We start from the raw sequence: 23,528 nt of genomic DNA, 5'->3' as shown, positions 1-23,528 counted from the left end.
GATATATTTAAATACAAGTTGTTATATTGTTTTGTTACTGAATATGCGGTATGAGGTGTTATATTGTTATGTTGCTATATGACAATAAATGTGACTGTTGCTTGTTTTCTGAAGGCAGCGTAGATGTTTCGCCACCCACAGTATGAGTGTGTGTGGTTTGGTGGTTAGTACTGATAAAGTGCTTGAAATGAGTAACTTATCATTTTTTTAAAGCATGCAATTCCATTTCTTTTACTATGCTTTTTCAAAAACGCATTTTTCACATCCTAAGCATACTTTGCATGGTATTTTTAAAAAGTAGTAGGCATATGCAGTAAGCTAGAGAAGTGTGTCCATTCTGAATGCAGGTGTAGTTTATTATAATAATGGATTTAGAAAATATGATTATCCAAAACTTCTCCTTCAAATTCATATGCAGTTTTATATAGCTAGCCAGGTCATGTCTAAAGCTCACTTGAATTATTTGTCAATCTTTAGACATAACATTATGGTAAATTGAAAGCTGTTCTATATTGGTTTAATTTTCTTTCTCGCAATAAACAAAGAATCATATTGTTTGTCAACTATGTCACTGTATGTGTGTTTCCTAAAGGGTGGATAACTCAGAAGACCCGGTTTACGAGAGCTTGGAGGAGTTCCATGTGTTTGTACTGGCCCATGTCCTGAGAAGACCTATCGTGGTGATCGCGGACACCATGCTCAGAGACTCTGGAGGGGAAGGTAAGACTCCCAATCCAACAACTCAAACACATTTGCTTTACCAGCTAGAAAATGTGCTGGTTTTTATCTATACCACTAGCGGGCTTCATAATGTTTTGGCAAACAACTTTATTTTCTAGTTGAAAACCAATTAAAGCTGTTATCGAATACCTGATAACTCAAATTTGGGAGACTGTAATTACATGCTTGAATGCTTTCTAAAGGATTACAGATTTAAATTCTGTCATTTACTCACCCTTCGTGTCATTCCAAACCATGACTTTCTTACAAACTTTAGCATGCAGACTTCAAAACTGACACAAAGCGGAAGGTTTTATGTGAGAAACTTCCCTAGTTCCCCTTGTAGTGCTCATGAGAGAAGTAGTTTCATTAACAAACTATTCTTTTGAGTCAAACCTTTTCAATGAATCAATTCAAGATTGTAAATGATTCATTCACAAAGTCGGACTGACCCAAAGATGATCCACTGGAGGGGAATATTAGCCATTTATTTCAAATAAATAAACAAATACAAATACTTTTTAGATGAATTATTCCTTTAAGATTCGGTTCCACCAATGTCAATGAAACATTTTAGTATGAATCTAGTCATTAACTTTTTTATAATAGATTAATTTAAGTGTCATACAGAGAAATTAACCATTTGTTGTTCTTATCTTGCAGCGTTTGCACCCATTCCCTTTGGAGGGCTGTACCTGCCATTGGAGGTGCCTCCAAACCGCTGTCACTGTTCCCCGTTGGTGCTGGCCTATGACCAGGCCCACTTCTCTGCCCTGGTGTCCATGGAGCAGAGAGACCAGCAGAGAGAGCAAGGTAGATGCACAGGAGACTGAATTAAACGATCACATAACACCATGACACAGCCGGGGTTAAGTAACTATGTCTAACTGATAGAAAATCCAATGTAGACTCTTTAAGGTTTTGCTGTGAATTCCAGTCAGATGCTTTAGGGCAGGAATGTTAAGTAGATTAAATAGTTTTAACAGGCAATAATTTTTACCCAAAACTTATTCAAAATCTGTTCAAGATATCGAAGTAACTACAAGCCACTTAGTAAGCTTTGAGACAAGAAAATGAAACATCTGGAGAAATGGCATAAAAACAGTATCAGTATTGATATTGGATATTTAAAGGGGCCTTATTATGCTTTTTCACTTTTCAACTTTAGTTAGTCTGCTACTACAGATACAGAAACTATTCAAGCCGTTCATGCCAGACTGGGGAGAGAGGTGTTGTAATGATGTAAAATATATGAAAAATAATGTGTTTTTCAAACAACCTAGTATGAGAGCCTATAGTACACCACCAAAACAAAATCAAGACTTTGTAAAAGAAAAACTCCACCGTCTTTCCATAATCCACTATGTTCTTCCCTCAACTTAGACGAGTTGATACGTACCTCTCCCGTCTCAGTGCATGCACTTAATCGATGTAGCACACGGTGCCTCTATGCTAGCGTTTAGCTTAACACCATTCATTCCTTAGGATCCAAACAGGGATGAATTTAGAATTTAGAATATCATAGAATATGATATTATCATAGTAATATCATCACTCCTGAAAACTCCCCCTCCCCCTATCCCTCTAACTTCGGTCAATACAACCAACGTGAGGAGTTTTCAGGAGTGATGATATTATTGTGCCGAGGTCGAAGTGCTGCGAAGTGCTCTTCAGCCATACATTATAGTTATCATATTTTATCCGCTTAACAAATCGCCACGTTTTATTTTGTGTCAACATACTTACTCGTGTAACTACTCATGTAACCATCTTTAAATAGGGAAAACATTTTTGCGCATTCTCTCTTGGATTTAAGGCTCGTGGGAATGAGCTCCATGAGCACTACGAGCACTACGCTAAACGCTAGCATAGTGGCGCCGCGCGCTACATAGATTGAATTATCTTCCTTGCTTGGGTTGTACTGGATTGGGTTGTACAGTGTGGATTCATCTAATGTTTTGAGGAGTGTGTGTGGCAGTCAGTCACCGCCCCAGTGTTACTGTACTTCACAATCACAGATTCTAGCCTACATATTGGAATATATGACCCAAATAAGAATTTTCATCAGATATTGTCATCTGAACAATTAAGTAACAAGTCTGCCACGTTTGTTCTGACCAACTGAGGAAAAAATAATTACAATAAATCACGCTACAAATGGTGATTTAATCTAAATTAGTTCATTTCACATCAAACCATGCATACTATTATTATTGTTTTACTTTATTCTCAAATTATTCATGTTAACAACATCAGCATTGCGTGAATATGAGTAAAGTGTGTATTAGTGTGGAGATTAAAATTTCTGTACAGTCCAATCTCTAATTGTCATACCGTTCAATTTATACTCCCTTCAAACTGGTTCTTTAAAATAGACATCTTGTGTAATCCCAGGCTAATCAGAAGCACATTTACAACTGGAATATCATTTATTTCTTTTGCATGTGTTTCATAAATAGATAATCTTTTCTGGATTACAATCTGCCATCACAATGATACATTGAATTATTCTAGCTGCTGCGAAAAAAGGCCATAAATGATCCACCATCTACAGGATCCTCGCATGTGATATAGCCAACAAGCCGGGACAACTTCTTTATGTTTCAGACGTGACGTAATGACGTCAAAAATTGAAATGATCTAGATTTATTTTATTTTATTTTTGCAAAGAATGGATTTGAATTCATATAAGGCTAAATTAATAATGCAGACCTGAAATCGAATTTCCTTTGATCAATTATTAAAAGCACATTTTGTAGACGCCAGTTGATTAGAGATTGAGAAATAAGGAATGATATGTTTTAATATACTGTTTCAGCCTCTCCCAGAGAGTCTTGCTCCCAGTTAAGGACACTATTAGCTGTCTGTCTGAATTAGAGCCTCCATTCTAGACCCTTATGGTCTGTCTTGCGATCTGTACAGTAGAGTGTAATGTGCACTATAATGTGCACCACCACCGTCAGAAGTCTTTCTGTTCACTGCAGTGGTGCCAGTTTGAGCGTAAGGTAAAACAACACATAACAGGCTGATGTTGTCTAGGGCTGAATGGGAACGCAGGCAGAGATCCACACATGCTTATCTCTCTCTCTCTCTCTCTCTCTCTCTCTCTCTTCAACCCCCGTTTCACTGACACACTGAAGCTGTCAGTACAGTACAAGCTGTTCTCTTCACACACACACACACACACACACACTGCAGTTGTCTCACAGTCAGGGCATTTGCCAGGCACAAACACACACCAACTGCCAAGGATGAGCAAAACCTTGCCTGTGGCATGAGACCTTTGGACACCATCAAAAATCAAAGCAATATTGTAAGGGACATCGGGGCTAGTTGTCACATGGGCTATATTTATGTTAACTGTTAAGTCCAAAATTGAATTACACAAATGAGTTAAAAAAAAAAAAAAACACTTTAAATTAGAATACATGTCTCATTTTTCACATGTTTTAGATCTTACAATTTTAAAATGTAATTTTACAGTTTTTATATTGTGTTTTATATTTGTTATACCATTCAGAATACAAGCAAAAGTCATATAATAGTCTGTTTTTTGGCAGGATCCATTATGACAACTTGTCACATATATTCTAAAAAACATGCCTCTAATAAGTAAAAATCAAAAACACAAAAAAAGATTTGTCGTCAAACCAGAACCGAACTAACCCTGAGAAATGGTCATTAGAAAAAAAGTTACAAATTTGCCATCTAGTCCCAGTCACGTGTTAGTTTGACAATAAAAAAAAAAACGTCTAAAGAGCATATTGGATGCACCATATTTTGTTCCTTAAAATTAAATATATACAGCATTGTCTGTAGTTTATGTGAATAATATGTCTGGGTGACAGAGAACCATTGGCTGAGTGTCTCACTAGATGGCGCGCTGTCCTTCTGTTAACTGCAGGAAACCTCCTAGCATACCCTCACATACTCATTGACCCCAAAAGCATGTGGTCGGTTTGAAGCAGCGGGCTGTTGACAGATTAAAGGCCTTCACTGTAGTCACATTTCTCCAGGATATGAATGACTAGCTACTCGGAAAATAAAAGAAAAACACCTTGCATACTCCTGTCTGGAATACCTCCACCATTCTGTGAAGTGCGTAATTTATCCACACTAAACTGGGGGATTACTTTTTTAGAAATTTGTCATTATATTATGTTATACTTTATTTTTATTATCTTTATCTTTTAAACTAAACACAATTGACTAACCAAGTAGTTTTGTAAGACCTGAGCTAGTTTTGACAGGTTAGAAACTTTCCTTAAGAATGACCTAATAGCAAATGTATTTCTAAAAGTGATTTGCCATTTTGTATGGTAAAATTATACAATAATCGCTTCACAAGTATGGAAAATCACACGCAAGGTCTCATCCATACAAACTGACAGCGTACTCTACCCATACTATTTTTCTTTTCTCGAACAGAAAGAAAAATCATTAAAGGAAAATGACTAGATTGATCACAATTAGTTTTTAAAACGATCAGCAACTTTAAAGGGGGGGGGGGTGAAATGCTCGTTTTCACTCAATATCCTGTTAATCTTGAGTACCTATAGAGTAGTACTGCATCCTTCATAACTCCAAAAAGTTTTTAGTTTTATTATATTCATAAGAGAAAGATAGTCTGTACCGATTTTTCCCGGAAAAACACGACCGACTGGAGGCGTGACGTGTGGGCGGAGCTAAAGAATCACGAGCGCGAATAGGCTTTTGCGTTGAGAGCGTTTGGAAGCTGTGACATTACCGTGAGGAAAAAAACATCCAAAACAAATCATGGCTAACAGTCAGATTCAGCGTATATTTATGATCCAGAATCAGATCCCGAGGCTGAAATTTAACAAGAGCAGCAGCAGCAACGACGTCTCTATGTGGTATATACTGAAACTGTACAAAAATACTCCTTCAAACGTACAACTTAATTTTTGAAACTTTGTCCATGTTTAGCATGGGAATCCAACTCTTTAACAGTGTAAAAAACTCAGTATGCATGAAATATCATTTCACCCCCCCCCCCCCCCTTAAAAGTCCTATGTATTTAATGACACAAAATCTAAAACTTAAAAAAAAATACATCTAGTTGGGAATAACTGCTCATGCTATGCAGGTCAAGGGATATTTGCCTTGGTTTCCTCTGAGTGATGTCATCTGTTGCCGTGTGTCTGGAGATGGTTAGCACCATGAGGCCTCATATACACATTTACCACTGATATACACAAATGCACACATTCTGACTCATTTCCCCTGATTCTATTCTTACCCGCTTTCTTTCTCTCTCTCTCCATCCTTAAATAACCGCTTGACCATTGCCATTTAGAGCAGATCAGTCCAGGCCAACCACTGCATGTGGTTTAGGCCCTAATCTGCTTCTCCCAAACCCCTACCTCCTTTCTTCCACTTCCCGACGGAGAGTCTGTCTCTGTGTGGCTGTCTTGATGGGTGAGACCCCCCTCCCCCCGGATCTTCCGCTGGGGTCTGCCAGGGAGTGCCCGTCTGCCCAGTGTGTGTTCAGGTGCCAGCGGTTCCCCGAGAACACTGAGACTTTTGTGTGTGAGTTAGAGAGAGAGTTGTGTCCAAAGACCCGTGAAATATTTCACTTGTGGCTTTCGATGTATGCTAGCTTTGAAACTAACAACTATATATTAGTTTACTTCTAAACGTCACTAAAATAATTAGTTTTTAGCATATTTGCACATTGAAACTGTAGGCTTTCTCTTCTACAAAAGCAGAGTGAAATATTGATGACTCATCCTGCACTTGTGGGTGTGTCAGTTTTTTTTGTCTAATCAAATCCTTTAAAAATGAAAAAGGCCCCACCCCTTAATACCACATTCTTCTGACTAGCAATAGAAAATTGCATCATTAACAGCTTTTGAAAATGAAAAGAGACAAGTCATTCAGTAAGTCTAGCTCAGACTTCCAGTTTCAATAGGTGTCAAGTTCTGTGTGTTTGATGACGGACCACAGCTTTGCCCAAACTTGAAAACGGCTTTATCTCCAATGAACGCAAAGGACAACTCAAAACTGTTCACTTTCTTTTCTTTTATTTTCTTAAAGATGGTTTGACAGATTGGGTTGGAACAGAATAGGTTGATAACCTTTAAGATACACAAACCAAAACCATAAATTAATTACAAATAAATCACAAATAAATCTCAATACCACTTTCTCAAAGTAATAATAAATAGATGTTACAGAATCCTCAAACCAAACCAGACAAAGTAATTTTGATTAACCTAGGATCTCTAATAGTTAATTAAAATGTAGTCAACATTCAGAACGCTAGAAACCTGATGGTGTCTTTAGATTAGTAGCCAATTTATTCTCTCTATACTCTTGTCATTCTTCTTATGAATTAAAAATGGATGTTCAGACTGTATTCACACATGCACACGTTGCACTCATTCATTAAATCCCTATATAGTGTATAGCAGTTGAGTGAACAATATCAGAAAATAGAATTAGAAAGAATACACTACCTACAGCTGATTAGCAAATATTTTTAAGTCATCCACCAAATTATCATCACATCTCTATCATCATTTGTAAGTTAACAACAATGCCACCTCAGTAAATTAGTAAAACATATAAGATGTAAACAGCATCTCTCATTCACATTCTTCCAACTCGTTGGTTCTATGCATTGGATTGTGGGAAATAGGGCTACAGCAAGTGTACATAGATTGTAAACTTGAAATCAGAGTGCACTGTAAATATACAGTAATTTATAAATGTAGGGAATGAAGTTGTTTGTTTCTATTATATAGGGAGTGAAGTCATTCACTCAGAATTCAGACAGTACTACAAAATGGCCGACATGATATACGTAGTGCACTACATAGGGGATAGAGAGCAGTTTCAGACCCAGCTGTATTAAGCTAATTGTATTTGCTATGACTCTACAGCTTACAGAAACTTTTTGCCTTTTTTTTAATTAAAATGTGGTTTAGTCCCTTTATTAAGCTGTTTTCATGAAATCATCAGTTGGTCGATATAAAAATAGCAAACTTTCCCGTTCCTTAAGATTAGCCATTAGCTAAAATAATTTGTCAAGGAGAACAAAATGTGGTTAAACATCTTTGGTCAACTTTTCTCTTTTTCCACTTGTCATTTATTTTTAACCACAGGGTAATTGTAATATGTCCCTGAATTTAAACTCTTTTGGTGATTTAGGTCCCTTTCAAAGTTTTTTCCCCCTAAGATTTTCCTGCGCGTTGCAGACATACTGAATGGTTTCCCTGTGACGTGCCATGCTAGCACTTCTCTAATGCACCTTAATTTTTCTGTGGTAACACTTTATATAACACCAGTCAACCAAAAGGAAATGTGCATTGCTATTTTAAGACACGCCTGTCCAGCTTTACGAAGATCTCTATTTTCTTTGGCATTCGGCGGGCAGCTTTTAAAGTTTCATCTTGAAAGAATGAAAAACCTTCTTGTGCCACGACCAACTCACGCAAAGCTTAGGTTAAAAACATCCAGATTCCTCTCATCGCAATCAGTTGTGAGCATCGGGAGGCCTGCGGATATTTCAGCGTACAGATTGCGTTTTATGTGGCTCTGGAAAATATGTAGGCAATCACATTCCCATTCGCATATTTAAGAGATTCGCGACAAAGCTTTGTTTAGCCTCGCGATTATTGTTTACGGGGGCTGTAAAATACACAACTGTGAACGAAAACTCCTGAATTCACACCTCATCAAGCACAAGCATGGTTTGCGTGACTAAAGTGGACTAATTGTTTTCCTCAGTGGACACAACTGCAGTGATTGATATCACTCACCAGAGGGGGAGAGTCAAGAAAACCACAACGATCCCGGGAAATAGTGCTTTGGGAGTCACTCTCAAAAGGATTATATCACAAATGCTTCACATGACACATATTCCCGCTCGTTGCCTAACTTTCCTGAGGCGGTGCCATGTCGTGCAGCCAGACCCAGTCTGCATACATCAACCTCCCCTCGTGCCAACGGAATAAACTCTGCATGTAATGCTCTTGTAATGTAGCATGTCAGACTCCATGAGCAATGTTGTCTGTCAACAACTTCTGTTTGTATTATCACCGCAGCGCTCAGCGAAGGACCTTATTTGCAATCTCGTCATCTCATGATTACTCGTCCATTATCACTCACTTGTTTATCCAGTCAATGTATTTTGGTTATAACAACAGACAGGCAATGTAGGGGTACTGAATACCAACAGATAGTTGAGGAAACAACGCCCCTCACTCCTTCAGAGAGCGTGGCCTTGACGTCACAGTTTTGAATGTATGCGATAGAGGTGGGTCAGTCAAGGACAGGTCTACACGACTGCCAGAATGGATACAAAATACTTTATGCTCCAGTCCCCCAAGGTAGAACTGGCAGTGGCGGTGTTTGGACCTGGAACTGGCCCAAATGCAAAAAAGAGTGCAAGCTGAAGCATGTTAGTGTGTACACTGGACCAGAGAAGGGAGGACAGCTGCAGTGTAGGAATCGGGACACAACCCCACATAGCTGCAGTGTTCACCGTCTGACCCTTCTCGGATGGGAAACTGTATCTGTGTATGCAACGGGGAACACAATGGGGTACTTGTTGGTTAGGTCAATGTATGAGTGCCTGCCCACGTGTAGGATTTTGTGTGTTATTCTGAACAGTGTGCACTCTGCTTTGGGAATTCCACCTACATTTCTTTCAGTTTGGACTTTGGATGCTCTTTCTTGTCCTGGTGTGACTCCCCAAGAATTTGACCCACAAAATACTGGAGGAAACCTCATAGCCTCAAATGCGCCAGAAGTTAATGTGTTTCAGTAACAGTGAAAAGAACGTCATGGTTGGGGTAAATGATTTTGGCAACTAAGAGGTTTTTTTTTTTTTGGATCAACATCTTTTGTTGATCTTGGAACAACATTCCTTTTAAAGAAACATTTTTGTATATGAGATTTGAGATTGCGAAGCAAATTATATATTCTTCTTTTAGTTAGTGTTCTCTTGGCTTTATTTCCAAAAATGTTTCTTAAATTCCTGTTGTAAAACTACACTACCCATAATCCTGAGGAGAGACTTTGATTCTCCAATCAGCAAGAAGCACATCATAACAGCTTAGCAGTGACTCCCACTCCCATGGAGTATACAGAATTGCTCCATAGGCCCATGCTGAGACCACCTTGTCCAGACAATTTTACATGATTGGTTACAACTAAAACTTTCATTTTGCCTTTTTGTACCTAAGTTTTTTTTTTTTATCAAAGTTTACAATGTGATGATTCATCTCTGTGCTCTTTTGTTTGACTCACCAAACTCCAGTAGAGGAATTGAATACAAAAAAGTGGCCATTGACAATTTTGTTCTTTTGTCATCCTTCAAAAAACAGTACTGTGCTGGTACTATGATACAATAATGATATGAGATTGTAATTCTATGGTGGATAATAATTCCTTTGTTTTTTGAGAAAATGCACTCAAAAACTGAATGAAACGTACATATTCAAGACAAAATGAGCTTGAAGTGAATAAAAGTCGGACATTCTTAGAGGGTGGACTGGGATTTTAGATTGTATGAATGTTCAGTAGACCAGCTGGACATTTTTGGCGCTTCTTGTTGCCAGGATTGTGAATTAAAAGACGTGGGTAGGAGGCAAAGTCGTGTGTTGATTGAAAATTCAACAGGGAGGAAGTGTGCTTCAAGCATGCTCATGTCTTACTGTGGAAAATGGCTAGATGGTACACTTCTCTACAAACTAGGGTTGCATAATAAAAAAAAGAGATTATTTTGACATATAATGATTTGAACTGCTATTATTTAATAATAGGTTTTAAAATTGTCCTTAGTCCTTATATTTGGTATAATCTCCTTTTTTGTGTCATATTAGTAGATTTGTGTAATAACTTGCATATTTTAAAAATGTGTTTCATTAACAAAAATCTTGAATGTTAATTTTGTGGTATAATAATCTTACACATCCATATCGTGATTAGAATTTTTTTCCTACTTTTTATCTCCACTTTTTTTCTTTCCTTGACCTTTTCTTTCTTTCACACACACATTTACTCATTACTGTGACTTGATGTCTCTCACTCCTACTCTGCATAGTGTCATGTAAATGAGTCATCGAAGAGCCGTATGTTCATCATTGGTACACCGTGAGTTCTACCCAGCAGTCCCTTGGCAAATGGCAGGCCGTTCATGAGGAGAGGAGACAGTTTGTTCTGTCAGTGTGTGCGTTTTTGTGAGTGTATGGTTGTGACAGAAGGGGTTGGAACGTCCTCTGTTCAAACATGCTGTATTTTCCAACAGTCACGAGAACTGAATCTCTCTCTTTATCTATTTTCTTTCAACTCACTCTCTCTTTTTCCCTTCCATTCTGTCTGGTGTATGTGGTTTAAAAAGACTACTCACAGTGATGGGAATGGGGGAAAAGGAGAAGTAGTTAGAATGGATGGAAGGCCGTGATATTTTATTTTTAGGAAACAGTGCCGCACCCAGGCCTGTTAAATTACGGTTAACATAGCCCTTGATTAATGTTGAAATCTTTTTCCTGTTAAATGGGTGTTGGAATCATGGAAATATGATTTTTTGTTTCTCTTACATTTTTGCAGTTTTGTCACATCTTGTAGTGCAGGAGTAACTGAAGATTCTCTGAAAGAAATGAACCACTGTTGCAGTTTTTGGGGAAACGTTCACCATAAAAATGAAAATCTGATGTAATTCACTTTGTGTGAAGAACAGTCCATACATTTAGGCCACTATGCACTGATAAACTTCACCTGCTAAATCTGATATGAGGGCTATGGCAAAAATAAGTAACATCAAACATAATGACAGAACCTTAGTCTTTGGGCAAACCATTCATTTAAAAGTACAGTAGCTAAGCAGTGTTATCTAATCAAGTACACCTCTTCCCTAGTCCTAGTATCCAGTCAAAAACTAGGTCCACTGTTTGTTTCAATCTGTTCGGGAACTGGTTGCAACCTTGTTTTGGACGTTACATCAAAATCTTTCATCTCTCTTTTTGTCCCTCCCTTCCAGCCGTCATCCCACTGACCGACTCTGAGCACAAGCTGCTAGCGCTTCACTTCGCGGTGGACCCTGGGAGGGACTGGGAGTGGGGGAGGGATGACAACGACAATGCCAAGCTGGCAAAGTAAGACCCCTCTTTTTCTCTCTCATCCTCAATCCACCACTACTGCAATCTTAGAGCGATTTAATAACTTATGAGCAGTTTCTAGCCTAAATAAGGGGTAATTAAGACAAAGGTCAATTGAGGCCAAATAAAAGCCACTAACTATATGTTATCACTACCATATGAGGGATTAAATTGGACTAAATCTGTACAGAAGGTCCCAGCACATGGCACCAGGTCATATTAACCTCACAGAGGTTGATCGGCTCTTGATTGTCATATCTTAAAGACTCATTCAGTCTTTAAAGCCTGTACATGTTCCAGGCTTTTATAACTTGCATATTATTGCATTTAGTCTTATGGTTAAGATGACTTGTACAGGATGTTTTAAAATCTGAGAAACTTTGCTGGGGTCAGCAAGTTAATGCATATAAATAAATTGCAGCAGCACCACCCCAGCCATGACTTACTTAAGGGAGAACAGAAACCAAAAGAAACATCCGTGCTGAAGTAACTGTAATCATTTGGCCCCCAGTCCATTGGCTCCATAATGGACTGATAAATACTGTAGTTCCCTGGTGAATAGATTTAGGCACTGATTGTGTTCCTAGTTGCATGCCTCAAATGGTTTGTAATATCTTCCATTCCGTCATTGGCACGTAAGAGATTACAAGATTATTCAATGCCTCATTTGAGCTGATAAACCTTTTGAGCTACAAATTAGATTTTAGAAGAGATGTGTGACTATGTTCTTTTCTCTCTCTCTCTCTCTAGTCTTATTCTATCACTGGAAGCTAAATTAAACCTTCTGCACAACTACATGAATGTAACATGGATTCGAATTCCTTCCGAAACAAGGGTAAGTGGTCGTCCATTTATTGGTTGAAAGGGGTTGCAAACCCTGCTCCTGAAGGCTACCTTCTTGCAGACATAAGTTCCAACACACCTGGCTATGTTTACAAATATTCCTGAAACCTTAAATAACTGGTTAAGTTATAATTGATTTAAGGATGGTAGCCCTCCAGGAACAAGGTTGTTTCCCCCTTTTCTAACATTTTTGACAGCAGTACTTGCTGCTAAAGGTGACTACAGTTTTGAGTCCTAATGTCCTCCTGATCTATCTATTACAGGCTCCCTTGGCTCAGCCAGAGTCACCCACTGCCTCTGCAGGTGAGGATGTGCAGTCTCTGGCAGAATCCATGGACTCGGACAGGGAGTCTGTTTGCAGTAACTCCAACATCAATAATGGCAAGTCGAGTAAGGAGAAGGACAAGGACAAGCAGCGAAAGGACAAAGATAAAACAAGGGCTGACTCAGTAGCCAACAAACTGGGCAGCTTCAGCAAGACACTGGGTATCAAACTTAAGAAGAATATGGGTGGCCTTGGAGGACTTGTTCATGGCAAGATCAACAAGTCCACTTCAACAAATGGTCGAACGTTAGAGAACGGAGAGCAGAAATCCAAGAAAAAGGACTCAAAAACACGAAAAGGAAGCAAAGAGGAGTCAGGCCAGTCAGCCAGCACATCCTCCTCAGAAAAGGCAACCAGTCCCTCTCCTACAGACCGTGCTTCTGGTAGCTCACCTGTTGAGAGACTGCCAGGATCAGGGAAAAACTCGGGTGATCGGACACTGGACAACTGGAAGTACAGCACAGATGTCAAACTCAGCCTGAACATACTTCGGGCAGCCATGCAGGGTGAGCGCAAATTCATCTTCGCTGGATTGCTGCTTACAAGCCACCGGCACCAGTTCCATGAAGAGATGATCAGCTTCTACCTAAGCAGTGCCCAAGAACGCTTCAGCGCTGAGCAGGAACAGAAGAGAAAGGCTGAGGTGGAGAAGAAGCCTCAGACCAATGGGGTGGCACTAAAGAAGCCTGAACAGGAGAGTGTTTTCCTAAGGGAGCGTTCAGATAGCTCTCCACCTGAGAGTTGCTCACCGGTGTTGCAACCTAGCCATAATCCTTCCCAGGCTGTGAAGGTCCAAGAAAGGGGAAGCCCAAAGCTTGCTGCTTCTCCTGTCCCAATACCCATCCCAGTTTCCATCCCAGGATCCTCCATGTCCCCTGTCCCTTTCTCCTCCCCTAGTAACGATGCTAAGAGACCTGGACCAGTCCCTGTTTCAGCTCACTATAGCCATACGCCACCTATCCAGAGGCACAATGTCATCCATCTCAGGGATGTCAATGTGCAGTCATCCAGCTACCAAGATGAGTCTTACAAGCCAATGGTCAGCACTCTCAAAACTTGTGCTACCTACCCGCAGCAAAACCGCTCACTGTCCTCTCAGAGCTACAGTCCAGCCCGCATGTCTGGTATCCGTACGATTAATGCCATAGACACCCTCCCGTACAACATGCCTGGGGAACATAAGTCCCACACTTATACCAACGGCTTCAACACTGGCGACATCCGGGACTGTCTGGAGTTTGCAGATGAAGACCCGGTGCCCCATGCCTGGCTGGGGCAGGACAAAACCAAAGGGCAGAGTGGTGTTTGCCCAATGTACTGTTTTCAGCAGAAACGTTGCAGGAGGGAGAACTGCACCTTCTATGGCCGACCCGAGACTGAGAACTTTTGCTCATACTGTTATAGAGAGGAGCTGAAACACAGGGAACGAGAGGGGAAGGTGCACCGACCTGGATAGCCCTGCAAATGCACACACATATATAGCCACCCCCAATGTGTGTGAAAAAAAAAACAGCAACACCACCACCTTTTTGCACTTTGCAAGCGATACAAAGGACTGGCATAACATTTTCCTACTAGAGTTAAGATCGGCCTCCTTGTATTCTTGTTACTTTACTCTCAATAGCGAACGAACACTGCTTTACAATGACAGGAAGTGCAACCAGAATCAGTTTACAGCTTTGGCCAGAGATTGTGTTATTGTTTGTCCTATGTTCGATTTAATTCAGTCTTTTACTTGTTCTAGAGTAAAAGCTCTTGTTTGTGCATTCTGCTCAGTCTGTGTCGTAAAACTCCTTGTACCTGCAGAAAGAGATGTAAAAGTATATGTCAGTCTCTTATGGAGCTTCCCAAATAATGGAAGGGAAAACTCTGTTTAGAGTTCATTGTAATGCAATATTTCACAGCATAGCTCTTTGGAATCTTAATATAAAATAACATTGATTTGCTGTGCATTGCAAATAATTACAAAGGGAGGGAGATGCACTGTTCAGCACTCTGATTTTTTTGAAAGCAATAAGTTTGGTAACAACTGTCACCCCTCCCCCTTTTATCTATGCATTCATGACGTCAGCCATATTCTACTTTTTCCCAATATGATTCTACGGGATATAGATACGATTATATAAGGTCTGTTGTACAGGGATTATTATGGTGGAAAATATTTAATATGTGGCATATCAGGTGTGCTTTTGGATTGATTTTGTGGTGTGTGTCTGATATATATATATGCTGCAGTATATTGTAATAAAAAGCCTCTACATAGGAGGGTTTGCATTCCATCGTGATATCAAATGATACCTCACTATTGTGTGCTACTTGAACTTGACATCCAATACAGTAAGCATTTGACTTCCATTCATTGCTTTCTGTATTTATAATATATATCACAGTCATGCTAGTGAATGCTAAATTACAAGAACAACTTTAACAGAGGATAGATATGAAATGCAAACCCTTATATGCTTCAGCAGTGGAAAAAAGGTGGAAAGCTTATGAAACTGTGTATTCATCAACTGTTTTATACCTTCACTGATGGCACAGCTTGGCTACAAGCAATTGGCAACCGCTCATCAACTTTCTGTAGCACTCATGCTAACACTGCCATGCTAGCCTCTCATGTGCCAAAACGGTCCTTCACCTCCATTTCATTTGTCCTCAGGAATATTGTCTTAGCCACACAATTTTGATTATATTATAAATAGAAACATCTATATCTATAAATGTAAAATTGGATATTTAAAGGTACAAATCTACCTCTTGAAAGCATTTTAGGTCTTTGACTCTCTTAGATTGCATAGCAGTGTAAAATGTCCTAACTGGGTGCAATGTGGAATGTTAGTAGATTAAATTTTCATGTGTACAATAAAAACGAAAATTCTGTGACAACAAATTTACACCCTATCAGAATATGTTTTCACGGTCGTATTTAGTTTGGACAAAGTCTGGTGAATTTATTCTTTGTCAGATTGTATCACGACTGGTTAGGACATATTCTTCAGACCAAATCTCTAAATGTAAAATCAGACATTTTACGGTACAAGCCGATATTGATCACAGCAGTGCAAAAACCATCACATACAACAACATGCTAAGCTACTAACTGGCTACCAAACACAAACGCTCAAAGCGCTAATTCTCATTGTGTACTAGAAAATCAGGATGTTACCGATAATTACGCCAATTACTGTAGGTCAACTAGCATGACTAGCATGTTAGCCACTTTGTGTGCCTCTGCTAAGCAAAGGCCCAACCAAGTGCTTTTCTTCTTCATAGACAAGATTATCATAAGAGCAGTGCTTGCTGTGTTTTGTTGTGTGGTGGTGTCCAGGTGACCAACACCGTGTCTCTGTAAGTGTTTAGTCTTTCCTGGCCAAGGATGTCCACTGCTTGGTTCTCTTCCCATGTTTCTACCCCTCCACAATCATGTGTGTCTTTCACTTCCCATCTTCCTGCTTTTCCTCTTTCTCCTTTATATTCGGCAAACTCATGGACTCTCACCGTCTTAGAATTGTAAAATATGATTTTGTATTAATTTGAGAGTTTTACACTACTTTAAATTATTAATTTGCACATTAGGTACCAATGTAAATAGCAGGAGAAAAAGAGACAAAATAAGATTAGTTTATTGTTAAATATGGTGTCTGTGTGGTTCTTTTAATTGTTCCTGCGGAAGAAAGGTGTGTGTCTGTGTGCTTGCATACTTGCGTGTCTGCGTGTGTGTTTTTCCTCAACGTTCTGTAATTTGAGCAGCGCTCTCGGCTTCGGTCTACAGTATACCACACCCACATTAGACTGTCTGACTTCTCATATGATTGAGTCCACAAAACTGGAATAGAATCTAGTATAAAACTGCACGTCTAGGGGTGTCCGGCTTTTATATCCCTGCAGTAGTTGCTGTCAGTCGTGGACCATGCCATTAGCATGAAACACAGCACCAAACAGCTGCCCCACCAGTCACCTGTTTAACATCTGCCAGAAAACTCTCACCCTGACAATAAACTCTCATTGTTGCATGTTCACTTGAGGCGGACATTGTTCACCTACTATACACAAAAGATTTCAGAGGCCAGAGACTAAAACACAATTCAGGTCACTTTAAAGAATGGGAGGTTAATAACTCTTATGATTTAGGTCACTCTTAAAATTTTTGTCGTGCATATTTTAAGCCCCTTCTCCCTTTGAGACTGCAAAATATCTTGAATTGCAAAACGCGATGGTGGCTTATCTTTTAGGGACAAATGTCATTTGTATCATGTGTGAGATGGGGGTTTTTTTTATGACTGTCGTGAAACAGGATACTCTCAAGTTTTTGCTAAATGTTCACAGACACACCCACACATTTTACTGAGGGCACATGGTATGGAAGATATAATTCTGCTGATGCAGAAACTAGGGCACATTCCCAAGAACTGAACCATGTTCCAGCTGTCATAAAGATGTAAAATGACTTAGCAACCTGTTCACCATAGTTTTATCAGTGGATTTCAAAGAGAGGGCGGAGCTTTTTAACAGTATCAAGTAGTATACTTATTTAAATGTAGTAAAAATAGTGATCTAATTTATGTTTTATTTAGGCATGGTGATCTTAAGGTGGGCAGGCATATGGAAGTCTCAACAGTGTGATTCTGTGCCCTTGTTTTACCTTATAATCATACAGAAGCACTAATATAAAACACCAACATGGACTGCTATCACACACCCTAAAGCCGCATTTACACAATCTCAAACATTCACTTATGATTGTTTCATTTCACTCCTAATTGCACAGACGTTTGGATTAGAATCACAACAACATCTCAAAGCATCCAAAGTCTAAAGCAGATCAGAAATGTCCACTTATGCATACGATTGCAAAAGGATTGCATGCAAACATTTTATTTGAGAGGTGTTTGAGCTCATATTCAGATCTCTGGTGTTCGACTGAAGGTGCTTGATTGGAAACTTGGCATATTTCAGCATAATGAGAGATGTTATCTCTTCTGAAACTCGCAAAGACATGCGAGATTACGGAGAACTTTTTCTCTGGAGGAACATCTGAGCCCTTTTCTGGTACTATGTTCTGAACATGAAAATCAAAATACTTCTGACATACGTGTAGGGCCCTGACCTCTCAAGGGGTAAGTAGGAAGAGAAAGATGGTTTTCTTTTCAAGAAGGCAGGTGAACACATCTCCGTTCAAAGCAGCACGCACAGAGATGCAAAGACACACTGCCATCTATCACTCAGCAGAATGGCCCCTGTACGACTCTCCCATGACCTAGTTTGCGTTTGTGCACAGCTCTCTTCAAAACATCTCCCTGCCCATATTTTTTTTTACTCACAAGTCTCTCGTCAATAATCCGACTTTCTGTTTGGCGGCTTGCAGTATCTCAAAAGAATGTGAAAAATGTGAAAAAGAAAACAGGAGAGAGAGACAGTATACGGTCACGCAGTTCTTTGCTTCATGTTATTTGTGATCCTTTGGTGGAGAGGAAGAAGGAGAAAGTGTACTGTGCTGGGGCATGGCATGCTGTCATGTGTTTCTAGGACTAGAGGTCTTGTGACATTGCAGCCAATTCTTTATTGTGCCTTACAGTACATAACAGCACAAGGCAGCGATAGTGTACCATTGTACGTAGTCCACACTTTACAGTCTTGACTCTACCGACTGTTGATACCACAAACAAAGTTCATGCTATTAAAGCATTACGCCATTCTTTACCACAAGTTCTCAGGCATTATGTGTAGCAGAGTAAAATATGCTTGCCTGTGCTAATTTCACAGTAACATGCAGCCTTGAAAAGCTTTGTTGTAAGAAATACTTACAAGCAATAAAAACAACAGGTATATAATAAATAAAAAAAATTCCTAAAATGGTGTTAAAATTACAGTGGGCCATGTTTCCATGCTTTTCTGTGTAAACTAGTATTTTGTCCTTTTCACTAGCATTTTATTATTTTTTGTTTGTTTGGTTTTGGTTGAATATTTACAGCAAGGGACCATGGTTTAATATGTAAGCATAGCTTATCTATTCCATGCAAACCTTTTACACAAGAATTTTCTTGACATATTTTTGTTTCCATTGGTTGTTTACAGCAAGGGGTCATGGTTTACCATGTAAGCATAGCTACATTAGCCCAGTTAGTGTACTTAAAGCTAAAATGTCTATTCCATGTAAACCTGTTTTTTTTTTTAAAGTCCTAACCATTTTCCCAAGCACTTTCTTGTCATGTTTTCTTCAGGCTGTTTACAGCAAAGGACCAAGGTTTAACAGGTTAGCATAGCTACATTAGCCCAGTTAACATGCTGACTCCTAAAGTATCTCTTCCACGCAAACCTGCATTTTTGTTCTACCCATGTCCTGAAGCAGTTTCTTGTGTTTTTCTTTTCTGTAAGATATTTACAACACAGGGTCAAAGTCTATCAGGTTAGCAGGGCTGCATTAGCTAAAATCTAAAGTATATCTTTCATTCAAACCTGTATTTTTTACTTTAGGCTATTTAGCCATATCAAGTAGTCAAGGGTTATCAGGTTAGCATGGCTACATTAACCCTGTTAGTATGCTAAAAGCTAATCTCTTTCATGTAAACCTGTTTTTTTCCTAACCATGTTCCCAAGCAATTTCTTGTTGTTGTTTTTTTTTCCCTCTCTTGTAGCACAAGGGTTAGCAGGTTGGCATGACCCCATTAGCCTTGTTAGATGATGCCATAACATTTTCATAAGTATGTTTCTTTGTCCTTTTCATGTCCTGTTTAGCACACTAGTTGTCTGTGTAGCCAATCGAACATAAAATGTTAGAAAGAGTGAAGGAGAACATAAAGGTCTTTGTACAGGTGAACCAGCCCACCCTGTGGAGGCGATGTACTGTAGATGAGCGAAGAAAAGAAACAACCAAAATACTCACTGGTGGGAGGGTCCTTTTTTCTGAAAGAGACAGTGAGACACCGCAAAGAAAGAGAACAAGAACTGTCTTTTCTTTTGTGTGTGTCCGCCAGATTTATGGTTGCAATTGAAACCATCAACAGCTTTGCTCTTTTGGCAGAGACCCGAGAAGCCCCAAGATGGAGACACACCCTGTGATCTGTGTTGCCACTTGTATGGAAGCAATTTTCCAACAAACGCCCTTATCAGAAACACTAATTATCATCTTTACTTTCATGTTGGTAACAGCGGTGTCTGTTTTGGCCCTGACATAATGAGACCAAAAAGAGGAAATGAAGCTTCTAATAAATATGCATGCTTATTTTCAGCCAAGATCATTGAGCATTTAAATTAAAACAAGAGGACTGACTGTAACAGCATGGAAGATGGATCACTGCTGTTTTAGCAGTGCGTTTCCCTTTAGATCTTCAACAAAGCTGCCGTTTTAATAGACAAAATATTCAAATCAGTCTAGGCTATTTTAAATAGACCAGAGATAACTAAAGAGATAAATTTACTTGAGACTTGAGAATTTCTTGCACGGAAATGGTAAATCCTAAAAATGTTACCATTTTTGCTACATTAGGTAGTCTAGCTTTTTGAGTTTGTACAACAATCGTAGAAGGAACAGCGTTCATCAGGTTTTGTCCACTTTGCTTACTTCCACTAAGCAATGAATTTTACAATGAAAAATGGTTTGCAGCACCTTAAATGAAAAAACTTTCCATCGAAGCCTGCTTTGATTCAGAAGTTTGAAGTGTTATTTGATTTCAGGAACTTTGTGCTCCCATAAACCTTTTCAATCGGCTTATATACGGTACACGGGCTGTTCAGATTATGCTAGTTAAGGTGTGTCTGAGATCTATGTCTCCCCAGAGAAAAATGTTCCCTGCTCACTGTCTTATCCAGAAAGGCTTAAAGAGTTAGTTCACCCAAAAATGAGCTTATGTTTTACTCACCCTAAAGGCATCCTAGGTGTATATGACTTTCTTATTTTGGATGAATCCAGTTGGAGTTATATTAAAAATCATCCTGGCTATTCCATGCTCAATCAGTCAGCGGATGTTGCAGTTGAACAGTCCATACAAGTCATCAAAAAAAGTGCATGCATTCATAATAAAACATGTCATATACACCTATGATGCCTCGAGGGTGAGGAAACACAAGCTAATTTTTAGCTAACCCTTTAACTGCATCTTGATGTAGTATAAAAAGGTTTCGGCAATTTTGCTGTTGTTTTTGTTGTCTGCAGAACAGACTATATCATCATAATATAAAAGAGTTTCCTGCTTAAAGCAATAGTTCACCCTCAAAAACCAATATGCTAAAAATTTTCCCAGGCCATCCAAATGTAAATGAGTTTGTTTCTTCATTGGAACAGATTTGGAGAAAATTAGCTGTACATCACTCGCTCACCAATTGATCCTCTGCAATGAATGGGTGCCATCAGAATGAGAGTCCAAACAGCTGATAAAAACATCACAATAATCCACACCACACCAGTCCATCAATTAATGTCTTGTAATGTCTTTTCTCCAAATCTGTTCCAGTGAAGAGACAACTTCAACAGACAACAACAGAGGTGAGTACGTTTCAATTTTAGGTGAACTGGGCCTTTAATAGGCTGAATTATCTAGAGTAAGCTAATTTGCTATGCTAATATCTTGCTTGCATTCCATTATTTTAGGATCAGCATGGGATCAGCATCAGACCCACATTAGCAGTATGGTTTCTAGGTTAGGCATTGAGTTTGCACTAGTGCCACCCGGTGCCGCCCCCTTGCCATGCTGGAGTACGTGAGGGACAGAGGAGATTCACACCATGACAGCACCCACAGAATCGCCCACTCACAGTCTGAGCTTGTGAAGCTTGAGTCCTGATCACCCAGCACAACCACACACGGCTTCACCCACTCTTTATCTCACTGCCTCTCTCTGTCTCCCACACACACCTTCTTTTCTTTTATAGTTTATACGCCCCGTGTCTGTTTTAGACTCAGTCGCGTTGATGCTCAAAAGCCACTGTGCCACAAAACTGAATGACATGCTTGTCAAATGATCGCTGGCCTCACATTGACCGCAGGTTGCTATTTAGCATCCCAGCTGGTGAAATCAAAAGCAGATAGAGAAAGAGAGAGAGAGATAAAGAAAATATGATATTCTCGCTCTCTCTGTTTAATCTTTTCCCTTACCCCTCCACCCACCAGCAGTCACACACACACACGTTTAGCAGAGGAACAGTTCGTTCTCTGGGCTCACATGGTCTGTCTTTCTTGCTCCCTGTCTCCCACTGCAGTATGATCACTCACTGAGGAGGAGAGAAATGAATGATGCGTCTTCCTGTCTCTCTGTCTCTGTCTGTCTGCCTTTCTGTCTGAATGACTGTTGGACCCAGGATATTCAAGGTACAAGTGGTTCAAAACATGAATCCGGATCTATTGATTTATTCAAAAATACATAAAAAAATGCACTGCATACATACGTTCATCTGAATACACCATTTCTGTGATGAGCATTGACCTCGGTATTAATATGCATGTTTCTGTTTGCTGCTGTCACAAATGTCAGGGTGATTTAACTGTTTTGTAGTTGTTTTGTATTTAACTAATGAAAAAAAAAGTCCAAATCATAGATTTAATGTCTTAAAAAGAAAACTTTATTCATTTATTTTTTACTTTGAAATCTGTTTCAAAATTGTCTGATGGTACACTGACAATGCTTCTTATTTTGTCAACCCCTCATTTTCAGCCTCCTTTTATATTTTAGCGTGCAAACTATATCTCCATTTCCATAAAAACAATGTAAAATGGCAAGATATTAAATAAATAGGACTATGCATTAAAATATATATACAAATAAACATCTTGCAAAGATAATAATACATTTGTTGTCACATTTGTTTTACCCCCTGGCAATTTTTATGTAATCTGTTTTTATACAAGTCTCATGGGACATAAAAGCAGGGGAATCTGAAACTGGGTGCATGTATCTGATACAGAAAGAGAGACAGATCATGGACAGACAGAGTGACAGCAGGTGAGCAGACGAGGTGGAAACACACCAGCTCTCTCTTAGCATATTTTTAGCAATTTCATTCTCCTTAACAGGCCTGAAAATGAGAATAACCAGAGAAATACAGGCCAGTTAGTGGGTGGTTGTGAATTTTGAAAGTGTTGCTTCATTGCATAACTGAGTGGGACAAAATGTGGGCCACTCATTCTTTAGTTTTGAATTGGCCCTTATTTGATATTGCAGTGGTCCAGATTTTCAAAACAGTCTTTTGTCTGTGTGAAATATATCACTTTACACACATGGCGTATGATGCGACGCACATGTGCCAGCCACATTGCACCATCTTGACCCTCTATTTAACACAGGCCTTGTTCAGTGTTGCAAATGACTAGACAGAAGACACAAATGCCACCTGTTTTGTGGTCTCTGTTGACATGTCCCTGCATCACTTACAGTAAATATTTGCATGAGCGCACTAATGCCAAGAACAAGGTGTACTTCCTGCAGACAGACGTATCGGAGCGCATTATTCCACTCAACAGGCGTTTCTCTGTTCTCACTTCTTATTGGCATCCTGCTGAGCAACAAGTGCAGCCATTGGCT

General features: G+C 39.3%; 1 protein-coding gene across 1 annotated transcript in view; it reads left to right on the top strand.

The window, feature by feature from the left end:
- otud7a (OTU deubiquitinase 7A) overlaps window positions 1–15,293 on the top strand; it is a 71,216-nt gene extending 55,923 nt beyond the window's left edge. The window contains exons 9-13 of the mRNA XM_026202776.1: window positions 593–720; window positions 1,384–1,533; window positions 11,729–11,843; window positions 12,597–12,681; window positions 12,953–15,293. Of these exons, the coding sequence (XP_026058561.1) occupies window positions 593–720; window positions 1,384–1,533; window positions 11,729–11,843; window positions 12,597–12,681; window positions 12,953–14,470 (1,996 nt within the window). The 3' untranslated portion in view covers window positions 14,471–15,293. The remainder of the gene's footprint in view (window positions 1–592; window positions 721–1,383; window positions 1,534–11,728; window positions 11,844–12,596; window positions 12,682–12,952) is intronic.
- Window positions 15,294–23,528: the final 8,235 nt, after the last annotated feature.

Source organism: Carassius auratus, chromosome 25 (assembly GCF_003368295.1).
Source record: "Carassius auratus strain Wakin chromosome 25, ASM336829v1, whole genome shotgun sequence".
NCBI lineage: Eukaryota > Metazoa > Chordata > Actinopteri > Cypriniformes > Cyprinidae > Carassius > Carassius auratus.
The sequence above is the reverse complement of the archived record's forward strand: the minus strand, read 5'-3'. Positions and strand labels throughout refer to the sequence as shown.